This window comes from Hylobates moloch, unplaced genomic scaffold (genome assembly GCF_009828535.3).
Source record: "Hylobates moloch isolate HMO894 unplaced genomic scaffold, HMol_V3 SCAFFOLD_6, whole genome shotgun sequence".
In the NCBI taxonomy this organism is placed as follows: Eukaryota; Metazoa; Chordata; class Mammalia; order Primates; family Hylobatidae; genus Hylobates; species Hylobates moloch.
In genome coordinates, this window is record NW_026652281.1 from 104067620 (window position 1) to 104084648 (window position 17029).

At 47.3% G+C, this 17029-nt stretch overlaps 1 protein-coding gene across 1 annotated transcript; it reads right to left on the reverse strand.

Moving 5' to 3' along the window:
- Positions 1-16074: 16074 nt before the first annotated feature.
- On the reverse strand, positions 16075-16419 carry LOC116470447 (large ribosomal subunit protein eL33-like). The gene has a single exon (XM_032755774.1). The coding sequence runs from the start codon at positions 16417-16419 to the stop codon at positions 16075-16077; it is 345 nt and encodes a 114-aa protein (XP_032611665.1).
- Positions 16420-17029: the final 610 nt, after the last annotated feature.

Consider the following 17029-nt stretch of genomic DNA (forward strand, 5'->3'; position numbering starts at 1 on the left):
CAATTCCACGTCTGGTGCTGCTTTCTTGTGTTATTAAATTGCTGGGGGGAATAATGTGATCTCCCAAGTCCATGGCTTTGAATTTTGTTTTCCCTTATCTTACTAGCAGTTTTTCTAATTTTTGTGTGATTTTGATTCATAAGAAGACAGCCTTAACAATATGTAAAGTACAGTGAATAAATAACTCTGCCTCGAAAGCAATTTTTTTTTTTTTTTTTTTTTTTTTTTGAGACAGAGTTTTCCTCTTGTTGCCCAGGCTGGAGTGCAATGGTGTGATCTTGGCTCACTGCAACCTCTGCCTCCCTGTTCAAGTGATTCTCCTGTCTCAGCCTCCTGACAAGCTGGGATTACAGGCGTATGCCACCATGCCTGGCTAATTTTTGTATTTTTAGTAGAGACGGGGTTTTATCATATTGTTCAGGCTGATCTCAAACTCCTGACCTCAGGTGATCCGCCCGCCTTGGCCTCCCAAAGTGCTGGGATTACAGGTGTGAGCCACTGCGCCCAGCCTCTCTAAAGCAATTTCATCTGATCATGTAACCCTAAGTATAAATCTGAATTTGATTCAGCCTGATAAAGAGCGATATGCATGAGGTATTGGCTTTCTAGCCTCCTATCCTATGGAAAGACATTCTGTGACTTTCTGTTTTGAATTTTGAATTTGAATGCAGAATGTAAAATCATTAGGAAACAGCTAGGCAAGAGGAACATTAGTCTTTACATTTTTTTCTTTTCTTTTTTTTTTTTTTTTTTTGAGACAGAATCTCATTCTGTCGCTCAGGCTGGAGTGCAGTGGCATGATTTCGGCTCACTGCAACCTCTGCCTCCCGAGTTCAAGTGATTCTCCTGCCTCAGCCTCCTGAGTAGCTGGGATTACAGGTGTGTGCCACCACGCCAGGCTAATTTTTGTATTTTTAGTAGAAATGGGGTTTGACCATGTTGGCCAGGCTGGTCTCAAACTCCTGACCACAGATGATCCACCTGCCTTGGCCTCCCAAAGTGCTGGGATTACAGGCGTGAGCCACCACGTCTGGCCCAGAATATTCATCTTAATATCAAAATAATTATTTTCAAGAAAAATCTTTAAGTGAAGTTGATATCCAGGGTGCTCAGTGCAAAGGGACTTTGTGAAAATGTTGGTTGAATGAATGTTGTTCACCCCCATCTCCAAGATGCCCTTGCTCAGGTCCTAGCAGGTCTGAAAAGGCATAGTGAGCCCTCTAGGCTGAGAGGTAATTATGTTAATATTCAGTGGGTACCGCCTATATACCAGGTAAGGTGCCAGGTTTTTTACCTACGTAACCTCAGTTTAATCTTTATACCCTGCAAGGATCCTTATTTTATAAGCTAGAAATGGGAGAATCATAGAAATTAAGGAACTTTCTTAAGGTCTGGAATAGGATAGAACCAAGATAGGAATCCTTCCTGGTCTGTCTGAGGCTCTGCTCTCCATATATACCATGTAACCCCCTGAGGCCAGTTTACTCACAATTTTCTTAGAGACTGCAGGGGGAATATGGCCCACTTCTGTGTCCTGGGGGCATGAAAGAAACGCCTCATGTCTGTCTTCCTTGTTGAAGGCTGAAAGGGAAAGGATTGCAGGACTCAATGGTGGGCACAGGAAGGCAGTATCTTGGAGGGTCTGGAGCATCTCCTCATTCCCCAAGTGGGTCAAGCAGGCAGAGGAAGAGGAATGAACTCTGGTGAGCAAGAGTAGGTTGTCCCCTCCAAAATTCATGTTGAAACTTAATCTGCAATGTAACAATATTAAGAGGTGGAGGCTTTAAGGATGATTGGGTCACGAGGGCTCTGGATAAACGGGTTAACAGATTAATGGATTAATGTTATAAAAGCCAGTTTGGCTCTCAGTGCACCGCTCTTGCCCTGTGATGCCTTCTGCCAGTTATGACACAGCACAAGGCCCTCACCAGAAGGTGACCAGATGTGGCTTCCTGTTCTTGGACTTCCCAGCCTCCAGAACTGTAAGAAATACATTCTTTTCTTTATAAGTTACAGTTTCAGGTATTCAGTTATAGCAATAGAAAATGGGACTAAGACAGAGCCCTGTCCCCCTCTCAGGCAGGAAGTTTCCTGCATAGAGGCTAGAGCCTAAGCCAATGGACTGGAACCTCAAGTGAAGCTGGAATGCGGGCTGAGATTGCCCTGATTGTCCTCTGCCTTGCAAGTCAGGAAATTAGCCTGTCCTCTTTGAGCCTTGGCCTCCAGCACTGCCTGGATGATGGAGTCAGCCTAGCTCCACCCCAGCTGTACATCTTAAGCTCCTAGGCACATGCAGACCTCCACCCAGTTGGCCCAGCAAATCAGGGGTGATGAGCTCAGCTCCCACCCTGAGAACCAGAGCTTTGGAAGGTGCCTTCATTACTTCCTACCTTACCATTAAAGTGCCTACCCCATCATGGTCTGGTGGAGCTGAAGCCTCTCTCCATTCTACCGCCACCCATGCCTCTTCCTGGAGCTCCCTCAGCCCTCTTTCCCCTGGATCTCTTGGGCAATGAGTTTCTTCATCTGTTGAGTAAGGAGTGGATAGAGGTGGGGGCTGCATCATCCTCATTCCTGCAAGTCTCAAATCTCATCTTTCTTGCCCATTTGTGGACCAGATTCTCCTGGAGGGCTCACAGCTCATTGAAACCTCTTAAGATCCCTATCCTCAAATTTTCAAGCTGTCCAGTTCCCAGGACCTTGTGAGGCCAAATCTGTGGTCCTGTCTGCAGTTTGCATGCCCCCTCTGGCCTGGCTTTCCCACGGCCTCTGTCTTGGCCCTTTTCTGGCCCACACTCCAGTTTGCTTCTGGAGAACTTTCCAACCCTTCTCCCCCAGCAGGCCTTGCAGCTAGGCACGTAGGCATAAATTGTAATGTTGTCCCTCCCAAGCCCAAGCTTACCCTTACTTTTCATTGTATAAGGGGTATGTGACTTTTTTTGTCCCCAAACAGTGTTTTCTGGGTTGCAGGACCCTAAGGTACACTGGTCTTGAGACATGTCTGCTGATTTGACCCCAATCTGCAGTGCCACAACTATTCCCACCTTGGTTCTGTCCTTCCTCACTGCTGCCCACTCATGGTGCAGCCCTGTGGGCTGAGCAGCTGCTGGTTTAGATGTTCTTCACTGACCTTTGTCCAGTTCTTGTCCCAGAATCTTCAGGGGCAGCTGGACACCCACACTGTTACTGCTGGGGGCACCTTGGCATGCTCCGTGAGGAAAGGGATGGCCTTACCATGTCATTACAGGATAACAACCATTTAGGATGGTTGTTGATATTTTCGCTTGTTTTATCTTTCAAACTTTGCTCCTCATCTGATTATGGTTCAAGTTCAAGTTTCACTAGCTCCACTCAGCCATACGTTAAGTGACCCTGGTTGAGGGAGCCACCATGGCTTTGTCAAACTCTCCGAAAACAGAAAATTGTAAGGTTCCAGATTATTCACAGATGTCCAGGAGTGGTTGTTAGCATGGTTATTCAGTGACAGCATTGCAGTTCCTGAAGCAGATGTGGCCACTTCACCTTCCAAAGGGAGCCCACGATGTCTGTCTCTGTCTTATGCTATCCTCATAGCACCCTCAACTCTTGCTTCCAACACCCCTTTCTTAGGGCACAGAGCAGGTGGGTGGGTGGGGGGAACTTGAGCCCTGGAGAGCTGGATTCCTTAAAGCAATTATAAATGGTTGCAAAAAGTAAATATGGTGTGAACTAATTATTTGCAGGCTTAGCAAAGGAGCTAGAAGATGTGTTTCTCAGTGTTAACTAATGGTGGTCACCTCTGAGAAGTAATACACGCATCCTTCATTTCTCCTTTTGCTTCTCTGCTTTTTTTTTTTTTTCTTTTGAGATGGAGTCTTGCTCTGTCGCCCAGGCTGGAGTGCAGTGGCACGATCTCGGCTCACTGCAACCTTTGCCTCCTGGGTTCAAGCAATTCTCCTGCCTCAGCCTCCCAAGTAGCTGTGATTACAGGCACCCACCACCACACCCAGCTAATGTTTTGTATTTTTAGTAGAGACTGGGTTTCACCATGTTGGCCAGGCTGATCTTGAATTCCTGACCTCATGTGATCCACCTGTCTCAGCCTCTCAAAGTGCTGGGATTACAGGCATGAGCCGCTGTGTCCGGCCACTTCTCTGCTTTTTAATTTTTTTTGTCATGAATACACATTTCTTTCCTTTTCTTTTTTTTAGAGACAGGGTCTCACTGTCACCCAGGCTGGAGTGCAGTGGCATGAGCATGGCTCTGCAGCTTCAACCTCCTGGGCTCAAACGATCCTCTCACCTCAGCCTCCTGAGTGGCTGGGACTACAGGCATGCACCACCATGCCTGGCTAACTTTAAAATATTCTGTAGAGACAGGATCTCTTCTGTAGAGACCAGCCCAGGCTGGTCTCAAACTCCTGGCTTCAAGAGATCCTCCTGCCTAAAGCTCCCAAAGTGCTGGGATTGTAGGTATGAGCCACCACACCTGGCCAAAATTCTGCTTTTCTAATAAGAAAAAAATAAAGGGAACTATGAACATATCCTATCATTGGATATTTAAATAATTCTTTTTATAAGTATAAACAGTGCCAAGCAGAAATAATTGGCTAAAAATGACTTAAAAGTTATAAAACACACAAACTAAAAATAGACCCATAAGTAAAATTCTGAAAAACTGACAAAATTCCTTAGAGATGTTTACCAAGGTTAGAAAACTGCTGGTGTCCAGCAGTATGTTCCCTATTCAAAAAGCAGTGGCGAGACTGGGCACGGTGGCTCACACCTGTAATCCCAGCACTTTGAGAGGCCGAGGTGAGTGGATCACCTGAGGTCAGGAGTTTGAGACCAGCCTGGCCAATATGGTGAAACCCCATCTCTACTAAAAATACAAAATTAGCCGGGTGTGGTGGCAGGCGCCTGTAGTCCCAGCTACTTGGGAGGCTGAGACAGGAGAATTGCTTGAACCCAGGAGGCGGAGGCTGCAGTGAGCCGAGATCACGCCACTGCACTCCAGTCTGGGTAACAGAGCCAGACTCCATCTCAACAACAACAACAACAACAACAGCAAAAAAGCAGTGGCTGGACATAATAGTTTTCAATCCAGTCAATTTTTCAGTAGGTCAATAGGTTAACCCAAATGCCACATTTGAGGAACTTATAAACTTTTCTTCTTAAGCACCTGCAGCAGCAGTTGCCTGCAGGGGCTGGGAGGGAAGTAAAGATAAGAATCTCATCCCGCTATGACTGACTTCTGGGTTTGCAGGGCAGACCCGATGCCAAGAGCTGAATACTGGCAAGGCCATGTGCCCATAGAAGGCACTTGACCCTGGTCAGTGACTCAGAGCAAGGTGGGGTGCAGGTTGCTACTTCAATGTTGAAAACATCAACTCCAGCCATTCTAAATGCTTTTCTATTTAATGTTTTTAAAGTTATAACAGATAGTGATCTCTGTTAGAAAAGAAAACTCGCAAAGTCTCTTTTGTTTGTCAACCCCAGCTGTCCCCAAGCTGCTGTTGTCTAACCAGAGCTCTCAGTGGCCATAAGCCCCATGTCCAGCTGTACCTTCCCTGCCTACCCCAGCAAGGAATAATCCAGACTTCCAGCCTCTCTGTAGGGCTTCAGGGCTGTCAAGTTCTACTGGGACAGAAGAAAATTAACACCAGTACAGAGACATGGTTTCCAACTCAGCTAGCTCTTTGCTGGTCCTTTTATTTACACCTGGCTAGACTCTAATTCCATTCCCCCATGATGGCTGTTTCCTGTGTGTCCAACTCTCCTCCAATTGTTCACCCCACTCCTATCTCTGTCTCCGATGACCTTAACATCTCCCTCCCTGGGACAGTGAAGCACGTCAGGTTCACTGCTCTTCTCTTCTTTGCTTCTAACAGGATCCACATGGTATTTCCAAGACCAGTCTTCCCCCAAGCTCTCCCTCCCCTCCCACACTCTCTGGCCTCCTCCAGGATTCAGTTCAATAAATTACCCCTCTTTCTCTGATTCTCTAATCCTTCCCTTGTGTGGTTCCTTTCCTTCACCCCACAAGCATAATTCTTTCTCATTCTAGAAAACCTTCACCTTCTCTCTCCTTAGAGTTCCCACCCTGCCCCTCACAAACTTCTTGAAAGGAGCCCGAATTTTGTGCCTGTATTTCCTCTGCTTCTTTTACTACCCACCAAGTCTGGATTCCACCCCCATCAGTCTACTGAAACTGTCCCCACTAAGGTTACTAGTGACTTCTTGTTGGGTTATTAAATGACATATTTTTTATCTTCACCTGAATTGACCTACCTCCTGATATTTGACCAGTTTCTGCAACTCCTTCTTAAAATTCTTGTAATTTCATTGGCATTTCTGTTTCCTGATGCTTTCCAGCTGCCTCCTCTGACCTCTTGTCATCGGACCCATCCTTAAATACCATTGTGCTTTGAATTTAGCCCCAACCCTGCTGCTCAGCCTTCCTGCCCATCAGCTTCCTTCCGTGAGCTTTTTAGTGAGAGGAGGTGTGAGTGTGACCCATAGCTGCTCAGCAGAGCTCTGCAGAATGAAACCACTGGTCTCTCTGATTGCCTACAAAGCACATAGCCTTGACCCAAGGGAACAGATTTCTAATGGTGGAAACTCAGGCATTGGGCCCTTGGTGGATTGGATGTAGGTATGTCTTGTAGGTGATTCCCACATTACTCCACAGGAGGCCAGGCCTTTCCCTGCTCCAAGACTCAGCCAACTTGGGGGACATAGAACTGTGGCCTGTAAAGGCTGGGTGCCCACAGGGCTGCTCCATATTACATTCCAGAGTCTTCCGTGCTGACACATGGAGCTCTGATTGATTTGTCTTCACAGCTCTATGGTTTCCTGCTGCATGGATATGCTCCCATCTCCATTCTCTTGATGAACATTAAGATTGTTTCCAGTTTCGAGGTATTTCCCATACTGCTGCCGTAACACTGTCACGCTGGTCTCCTCATGCACACATGCAGGGATTTCTCCAGGGTCTACGTGCATCTTGAATTTTACTAGTTAATGCCAAGTTGCTCCCAAAGGCTGTACATTCCTACTGGCATGCAACATTTTCCCCAACATTCTAACCAAAAGAAAAGGCACAAGCCCCACCTGCCTCAATTCAGATACTTACTTCCTTTTCTTTGCTACCAGGTTGCTAGGTGATGGTTGAACCCTCCACATGACTATGTGGAAATGACACCAGACCCCCGTGCCTCGTTCCACCCTCACCTGGGCCCTCAGTGCTATTTATCATCCTTCTTGCTTGAGCGCTGCTGGGAGAAGTCCCCATATCCTACAGTGAGGCTATTTCTACCTTTTCCAGGATTGGCACTTTCTCTCTAAATGCCTGCTTCCAAGGGCCAGCTACATAATTTGTGGAACCCAGTGCAAATGAAAATGTAGTGCCCCTTGTTCACAAAGCAGGAAAAAGCTTTTTCCTTTTCTCCCAGTCTCTCTCTCTACTTGTAATGGTGTTTTTTTTATTTGCTAGTTAATGTTGCTCTTCCCCGGGCACAAGAGAGCCTTACAGCTCAAGTGCAGACTCTCTCAGTGCCTGAGGCTCTGCCCTCTGCTGAGCAGCCGCTGGTCACAGTCACACCTCCTCTCACTAAAAAGCTCACAGAGGGAAGCTGATGGGCAGGAAGGCTAAGCAGCATCACTTGACACAGATGCCCAACCCTGATCCTTTCCATACCTGCACCCAGACCCATGCCAGGATGGGTACAGTCACTGGGTGGAGGGGCAGGTGGCCCAGAACTTGTTCCAGGGAGGTGGGGAGGTGGAGGGAGGTAGGACCTCAAGTGAATGGAGGCTCCCAGCTCCTGGCACGTGAATTTTACTAATTAATGCCAAGTCGCTGCGAAAGGCTGTACATTCCTACCAGCATACGACATATTTCTAACCAAAGGAAAAGGCACAAGCCACGCCTGCCTTAATTCAGATACCTACTTCCTTTTCTTTGCTCCCAGGTTGCTAGGTGTTGTCCCATAAGATATCACTTAGAAAACACAAACTCAATGATAGAATTATTAAGGATTTCGAGATGGTGACTGCAGAGCATTAAACTTCAAGCTCAGGGCCCTGTGCAGCTGCCTGATTCACTCCTCAGACCCAGTGCCCAAGAGCCCCTCGCCTGTCATAGCCTGGATTGGCTGGAGGCCCTGGTGCATGTGTATTGAGTTTCACTGGCCCAGGTGTCATGGTTTCTGCAAAAAGATCCCCAAATAATTATTTTGTCTATTTGGAGTTTGTATTTGTCCCTTTATCCTCAGTGGCCTCAGCCATGTAACGTAATTGTTCTCTATGTTTCTGTAGTGTAATAATATTTTTGTTCGTGATGGTTACAGTCATGTCACTAAGGCTTCGGGTACCAAAATAATGTTTAAAACGATTTGATGGAAAAGTACAGAAATCCCACTAGAGACTAAGCCAGCTAAAGCTGTTTGGCTGATCCATTGTGTGGCTCCTTGTCTAATGTAGTGAAACATGAAGTGAGCCTGATAATCACCTGTAAAAGTAAAGGTGATTTTTGACTAATGAAACTATACTCCAATCAAAATAATAATGTCATATTAAGAAATAGTGTAAAGCTACTTTTGAAATATTTCCAGATTTGTTTTTAAAACTATAAGACTATTTTCTCAACAAATATTATTGAGAACAGAAAAATCAATTTCATATTGTTTTGTACGAGTAGAAGGCAATCTCTTCTTAAAGTGAACTGAAATTGGCTTTGTGTCAGAATGGAAAATTTGAAAATAACTCCAGGATTTCCTGAGATTCAGCAGGTAAAGATTTTGTAAGAGAAATCCTGCTTAGTGTGTGTAAATATTCTTGCTGTTTTAAAATCAATATTTGCCCAAAGAATGGCATTTCTAAAAATAAATTTGGTTTCAGTTTTGTTTTCTTTTTCTTTTCTTCATCTTTTAAAGTAATTGGGGCTGACATAGGGTTTTTTTTTTTGCTATTCCTAGCCAGTAAAACTTTCCTAAATGCTGCGTTCTGTGCAGTTAGTGGTAGCGTTTGCCAGAAAAATTAATAGATTGTAAAGGAGGCAACATGGAACACCCACGTTTTTGTTATTCGAAATGCAGCTACACGTGTTTACAGTCCTTAACCATTTCATCTGACAGCCTGGGGAGACAGACTTCTAATTTGTGTTTTGATAAACTGAGAGCAACAGAGCAGTTGCTGGCCCTCCTTGGAGGTGGAGTGATGGTGTGGTCAGAAGGGAAGCCAGAGGGAAGTTACACTCGTGGGGTGTGTGTTATGTGACCTTTGTTTAATACATGTTCTTATTTGATCCTCACAACCATGCCACTTGGCAGGTGGGGAAGCTGAGGTGCAGGGCAGGGTAGTCACTTGGCCAGCGCCACAAAGGGGAGAAGCTGCAGGGCCCGTCCAGCTTACACCACTCTGTCCCTCTCGATAACAGCAGGGAATCGGGTGCTGCTGAGCCCTGCGGTCTGGGGGAGGAAGCTGCATGTTCTGTGGGGGCATGTATGCCTCTAGTCTGGTTCTCCTTTCTCTGTTCTCCTTTCGGTTGTCCTTGGTCACTCCACTTGGTCACGTGGAGAGAATTGGCAGCTTTCGGAGGCAGTCCCTGAGTGCTCTGTGATGGCCGGGGCTCCCCTAGCTGCAGAGCTTTAGGGGAAGTTCAGTTTATCTGGTGGAAGAAGGTGAATGGCCCTGACAGCCTCTCCCCAGAGCTCAGCCCTGAGGGAGTGAGCCATGTTCAGTGGGTGAGGCTCCCCCATGCAGCCTGACAAGAGCTGCGAATGTTCTGCTGATCAGGAACCCGAGGCCGGGGAGAAGTGATCTGCCCAGGACCCCACAACAGACTATGTGGCTCCAGCACTGGGCTTCTGGCAGCCTTTGCTCCAGTCAGCATGGGCCATGCAGCTGCAAATGGTTGTAGATGCCACTTGTAGGACTGCTGGGTGTTGGTATCTTGGTGTCATTCCCATTTGTTAGGAGCCTTGGAGCCATGTTTTCCTTGGGAATTGATTATATATTTCCCCAAACTAAATTAACTCATTGATATTTGAGATCTTGGGATCTTGAGTATGTGTCCTGTGTCTCACCCCAACTTTGTTCTAGATTTGGGGTGAATAGGTGGGAGCAGTTCATCTGAAATTCCTTAGAACAAGACTTACTATGTGGCCTGTAGGACCTAAGGGACTTTCTGAAGACCCTAGGGCTGACATGCCCTGGGGATGATCCTGTTCAGCCAGGGCTAAAAGGCGAGCTCCCATGGTCACTGTGGCTCTTCCCCCTGCCGGCCTCTCCCACCTCTCTGGCTTGCTTGGCCCCGACCCTTCAGGGATCAGCAGCATTTCTGAGATGCCGAGGGACAGGAAGACAGTGAGCCCAGGTGAGGAAGATGCCAAATTTTTGACAGTTGTCCCCAGCCACTTGCCTTCCCTGCAGTCTCTCAGATTCCTGGCCTCAACCTCAGCTTAGACATTCTCAACACCTCTCATTCAGCTCCTGGGGGCTCCAGGAGGCTCCCCAGCCCCAGCCTTGATTGCCCTCAGAACTCTTGAATCTGGAGCCAAACCTGCTTCCAGCTCATGCCTGCGCAGTAGACCTGGGGCACCTCCAGACCCAGCTCCTGAGTGGTCCCTGGTTTCTCACCGAAGTGTCAACCTTCTGATTTCCTGCATTTTGCCCTCTTCTCTAGAGCCACATACTCCTTGTTCCTGTCTGGACCATCCTATATCAAATGGGGTCGAGGCCCAAGAGCAATGGCTGTCACCTGTAATCCTAGCACTTAGGGAAGCTGAGGTGGGAGGATTGCTTGAGCCCAGGAGGTAGAGGCTGTAGTGAGCCATGATCACACAGAGTGAGGCCCTGTCTCAAATAATAATAATAGGGCCAGGCGCAGTGGCTCACACCTGTAATCCTAGCACTTTGGGAGGCTGAGGCAGGTGGATCACTTGAGCTCAGGAGTTCGAGACCAGTCTGGGCAACATAGCAAAACCCTGTCTCAACTAAAAATACAAAGATTAGCCAGGCATGGTGCATGCCTGTAGTCCTAGCTACTTGGGAGGCTGAGGTGGGATAATCGCTCGAACCCAGGAGGCAGAGGTTGCAGTGAGCCAAGATCGCGCCACTACACTCCAGCCTGGGGGACAGAGCGAGACTTTGTCTCAAAAATAATAATAAAAATAATAATTTAAAAAGTGGGATCATGGAAAGCCTTGTCAGTAACCACCAGCGAACCTCATACTTTGTCAGGTAGGTGTGGGGTGGGGCCAGAGTTGGATCAGGTAGGACCCCAATAGACAGAAGATGGGAAAGACAGCTGGACATGGGGCTACCCCAGAGCCAAACCAAGGAAGCCCAACCCTGATGTAGGGTCCACAGCCTGGACACAGGTGAGACGGCCAAGAAGGCTGAAGCCTATGAAGGGTGGCTAGGAGGGAGGTGGTGAGTGAAAAGCAGGAACCAGAGGCCAGCTGGAGCAGCTGAGGGGCTCTGGCTTCCGAGCATCTCAGATGGGGACTTGTGGGAAGGTAGCGTGGAGCCATAGTCCTGACTAGGGTCTGCCCCCTGGGCTGTGATACACAGCATGGCCCCATCCTTTGCTGTCACCTCTATGCCCACTAGGGTTGTTCCTCCTCTGCCACCTCTCAGGCCACCTTCTGAACCTCTCCACTCACTTGTGCACTCTTGCTCTTCCCTGCAAGCCCAGCCTTTGCTCCCAGCCCAGGCTGCTGCACCTCTGGCGCCAGGCTGCTATAGGAGCTGCCGTTTTAGAAGAAGCTCTGATGTGACCTGCTACTTGGTTCAGTCCCTCTTGAAGCTTGGTCAGCCTTGGCTGCTTTCCGATCCCGGCCAGAATTCACACACATGTCCCTGTTTGGTTTTGGCCAAGGTCTCAGCGGCTTCAGTTGAGAATGTCTGGCCCTGCCCTGTCCTATCCTGAGTTCTCTCTCCCTTCACTAAGAGATGGAGTTCTGCAGTTCTACCTGGGCCACTTTTGGCACCCAATCTGGCCAGCCCTGTTCTTGCTTCATGATATCTCAGGGCTGATGCCACAGAGATGAGGCTGTGAAAACTTGAGGGCAAAGGCTTGTCCTTGTTTACCACTGAGTCCACAGTGTCAGCACTTAGTGGGCACACCGTAACTATCTGGCTAGAGGCCTGAGCTCCCATCAAGGAGGTGGGTGGTCTCAGGGTCAGAGCCTTGATTCCCCTCCACCCGGTGCCACTTAGATGCACATACCAGTGTGGGATGCACGGCTTGCCTCAGGGCTCCAAGGATAGGTCTTAGATCTCAGATGCCTATGTCCTCCTCCATCTGACTCTGCAGTTGGCCTTAGTGCCCTGCTCATTTTCACACCCTTGCATGCCCACGTGCCGTGGCCATGAGAGCTCTTCTGTTAAGATACAAGTGCATTTGTACTGGGGAGACGCATGCTGTGGCAATGTGCTGTGCCCTGTGTAGGTGCTCATCCTGGAGAGAGGCCACTTCATTTTGCATTGCTCACTGGGGTGGCCATTCTGGGTGCATGGTTTCAATTAAAATGCATCAGCAGGATTTGCCAGATTACTTGGCCAAGTGGTGTCACCTGATGTCTAGTGGATGAGAGATCTAAACAGCCAACCTTTCCCACCATTTGAGGGGCTGAGCTTGGTTAGGAGTGCATGGGAGCATGGGAGGTGAACTCAAAGTCTACGGAGCCACTGTGCCAGGCTGGAGAGCAGGGCAAGGTCTGTGGAGTCAGTGGAGGTCAGCAGGGCACCGAGAATGGCCTAGAGAGGAAGTGCAGACTCTCCGCCACACACCCTTCTCCTCCCTCTACAGCTTGGCCCCTTTCAAAGTCAGGGGAACTTCCTGAGGAAATGGAGCCCTAGCAGGGCCCAGAGGAAAGGAAGGCTCTCGCTAGACATATCACCTTACTTCCCAGGCACATTTGAAAATCCCCCTGCAGGCAGTTTCCACAAACCAGATTATTTTGTGAATGCCCATGAGAGACTATGTGATTAATTAATTAATTTATTATTTTTTGAGATGGAGTCTCATTCTTTCACCCAGGCTGGAGTGCAGTGGCACCTTCTTGGCTCATTGTACCCTCTACCTCCCAGGTTCAAGCGATTCTCCTGCCTCAGCCTCCCAAGTAGCTGGGATTATAGGTGCTGCTACTACGCCCAGCTAATTTTTGTATTTTTAGTAGAGACAAGGTTTCACCATATTGGCCGGGCTGGTCTCAAACTCTTGACCTCAGGTGATACAGCTGCCTCAGCCTCCCAAAGTGCTGGGATTACAGACCTAAGCCACCGTGCCTTTCTCCAGTGTCTGATTTAAAGGAATACCCAGGACAACTTATTCATCAAATGACTTATTCCTTTGTCATAAAAGTGTCATATAACCCAACATATATGTCCATTTTGTGATTGGATTTTTTTTAAACTAGTCAAGTGCAGTGGCAAGAAGAGGGAAAGAGTAGAACAAGGAGTTCAACCTGTAACTGACAGTGAGCAATCAACTGAGATAACACACTACCTTCGAACCAGCCCATGTGGTTGGACTTTTGAATCAAGCTTTTCTTTAGTAAGACTAATGCTATCAAGGAAAATCCACAGGGGTGAGGGCAGATCATAGAAGTTAGTAGGACCAGCATCGAAGTGAAGGGTTTCATGCGTAGCCTAGTCCATACTTTGGTTTACACAAATCTATGGGAACCATCACTACTGAAGGCCCTCATGGTGCTTGAATGCAACAGAAATGAGCTTCATTATGTTGAATCAAGTGTTTGGCCTCAGAAAGTCAAGAGTTGGTGGCCACGCGGGATTCTGGCCTGGCTTCTAGAAGGGAGAGAGCTCCAGTTTTGGCTTAGCAAAGTTGTCAGCCTTGGGGTGCCTCAACCAGAATGATGGTGACCACAGATCACAGAGACTTCAATCAGGTCATTGTGGTAAAGATTGGAATCTAGGTTCAGCAGGCTCGGAGGAGCACCTTGCACACAACATTGGCTTCCTCGCTCCAGAAGTAAATTGTTCTCTGTAGATTACATAAGGATCATCTTGTCCAACAGCCCCAACCTGAAGGGTGAGCCCTGGGGGTTCAGTTCCTTCAGAGCCAAGTGTGGCTCACCATCTCACCTCTGCCTTATCCTGTTCCTCAGCAATGTTGGGAGTCTTCCTGGAGTGAGTCACCATGCATTCCACAAACAAGGCAGAAATGACAGTGGTGTTATTGCCCCACAGTTGGGTGGACTCCCCCAAGATCCAGGTATGATCAGCCCTGGTCCTAGTGATAGACCAGCCCCTCTCCTACTACCCTGGAAGCTGCCTCATCATTGCCATCATCCGCTTTCTCAACAGGAGAGACTTGATACAGAAGGTACAGTCCCTGCCCTCAAAGAACCTGGGACAAGTTGGAGAGGTGCAGCTGAGTTGGTAAAGAACCCCTGGGTGGCAGAGGAGAGTGAATTCATAGATTCTGTAGACAAACCCCATACCCATACTTGGAAGAGTTGAGGAGTGACTGGTTGTCCCCCTGGGGCTAAGAGCTGCTGCCTCCCTCCCCTCCTCCTTCTTTTGCAGAGATTTATTGAACATAATTGATATACAGTAAACTGCACACTTTGATGGATTTTTGACATACGTCTGCCCCTGTAAAACCAACACCACAATCAACAATGACCATCTCCATCACTCATTTCCTTGTACCCATGGAAATCCTCCCTTGCTGCCCTCCTGCCCCACTCCCAGTCAACCACTGACCTGCGGTCAGTCACTATGGATTAGTTCACATATTCTAGAATCGTATGCATGTAGAACCATACAGTACGTGCACTTTTTTGGGTCTGTCTTCTTTCACTCAATGCCCTTGTTTTAAGGTTCATCCATGTCATTGTATAAACAGTTTGTTCCTTTCTATTGCTGAGTAGTATTCCAATATATGAATGTACTACAATTTGTTTATCCATTCATTTGTCAATGGACTTTGAGTTCTTTCTAGTTTGGGGGCTATTACAAATAAAGTTGCTATGACTATTCACATACAAGTGTTTGTGTGAATATATGCTTTTATTTCTCTTGGCAAAGTACCCAGAAATCAAATGACTGGCGTATGTTCAACTTATTTTTTTGAGACGGAGTCTTGCTCTGTGGCCCAGGCTGGAATGCAGTGGCACCATCTCAGCTCACTGCAAGCTCCACCTCCCGGGTTCACGTCATTCTCCTGCCTCAGCCTTCCGAGTAGCTGGGATTACAGGCGCCTGCCACCACGCCTGGCTAATTTCTGTATTTTTAGTAGAGACGGGGTTTCACCGTGTTAGCCAGGATGGTCTCTATCTCCTGACCTCGTGATCCACCCGCTTCGGCTTCCCAAAGTGCTGGGATTACAGGCGTGAGCCACTGCACCCGGCCGTATGTTCAACTTTTAAAGAAACTGTCAACTGTTTTCCAAAGTGGTTGAACCATTTTCTGTCCACACCAGCTGTTTATGAGAGTTGCAGCTCCTCTATATCCTTGTCAACACTAGGTATGGCCAGTCTTTTTAATTTTAGCCATTCTAGTGGGTGTGTAGTAGTATCTCATTGTAATTTTAATTTGTACTTCTCTAATGACTAATGATGTTGAGCATCTTTTCATATGCTTACTTGCCATCCAAACATCTTGTTTGGTGAAGTGTCTCTTCAAATTTTTTACCCTTTTTATTGGTTTTGTTTTTGTATTTTGAGACAGTTTTGCTCTGTCACCCAGGCTGGAGTGCAGTGGTGCCATCTCAGCTCACTGCAACCTCTGCCTCCGGGTTCAAGCGATTCTCGTGCCTCAGCCTCCCAAGTAGCTGGGATTACAGGTGCCCACCACCACACCTGGCTAATTTTTGTATTTTTGGTAGAGATGGGGTTTCACCATGTTGGCCAGGCTGGCTGTGAACTCCTGACCTCAAGTGATCCACCCACCTCAGCCTCCCAAAGTGCTGGGACTACAGGTGTGAGCTACTGCACTTGGCCCGTACTTCTTCATTTTTGTAGCAGTAGATTTTGAAGCACAAAAGTTTTAAATCTTTTTTATTTTTATTTATTTTTTACAAGAGCACAAATCCATGTATATTTATTGGCTTTTCATTAGTTTAAATCCTTGAGGGGTACAGCATCACTTGGATTCTGTGTCCCCATAACAGGCTTCCTGCCTTAGCAGGAAGATTCCTTTGGAACTTGGCATGAAACATGCCACTGTTTCCATGGGCCTGAGTTACCTTTCCCCAGATTACTCCGGTTTTGTTTTGTTTGCCACCAGGAGTCACTGTGTTGTTCTTTGCTTTGTATACATAAGTGCATCTCTTGCCCAAATAGAATTCTGTTTCATCTGGGGCATAATCACCTTCAATTTTAAGAAGAGCTGTGTGCTCCCTTTGGTTCTGGAGACCCCGCTTATACCCAGCAAAAATGGCCCTGGACCACAGCCTTCCAGACATATTTTCTTTTAGAAGTCCTGTTCCCAGCAGGCCTCCACAGGATCCAAGATGGCGGGAAGATATTTTTATTTTTTTTGAGATGGAGTCTTACTCTGTTGCCCAGGCTGGAGTGCAGTGGCATGATCTCAGCTCCAGAGTTCACTTAATTCTTGTGCCTCAGTTTCCTGAGTAGCTGAGATTACACATGCCTGCCACCACACCCAGCTAATTTTTGTGTTTTTATTAGAGATAGGGTTTCACCATGTTGGCCAGGTTGGTCTTGAACTCCTGACCTCAAGTGATCTGCCCACTCAGGCACCCAAAATGCTGGGATTACAGGCATGAGCCACTGTACCCAGCCCACAAAAGTTTTAAATCTTGATGAAGATTGTATTGATTATCTTTACAGCTTGTGCTTTTTATGTAATAGTTAGGAAATCTTGGCCAAATCCAAGGCCACAAAGAATTTCTCCTATGTTCACTTCTGGTTGTTTTATAGTTTTAGTTCTTACATTTAGGTCCATGTTTCATTTTGAGTTAATTGTTGTCTATGGTGTGAGGTAGGGATCTAGGTTCAGCCATTTTCTTTTAAGATTCCTGGTGCTCTGAGTTAGTATTCTGCCCTCTCCCC

What these genes read in the sequence shown, in the direction of transcription:
- LOC116470447 (XM_032755774.1), bottom strand. Translation starts at nt 16,419, where the DNA reads ATGTCTGGAAGGCTGTGGTCCAGGGCCATTTTTGCTGGGTATAAGCGG.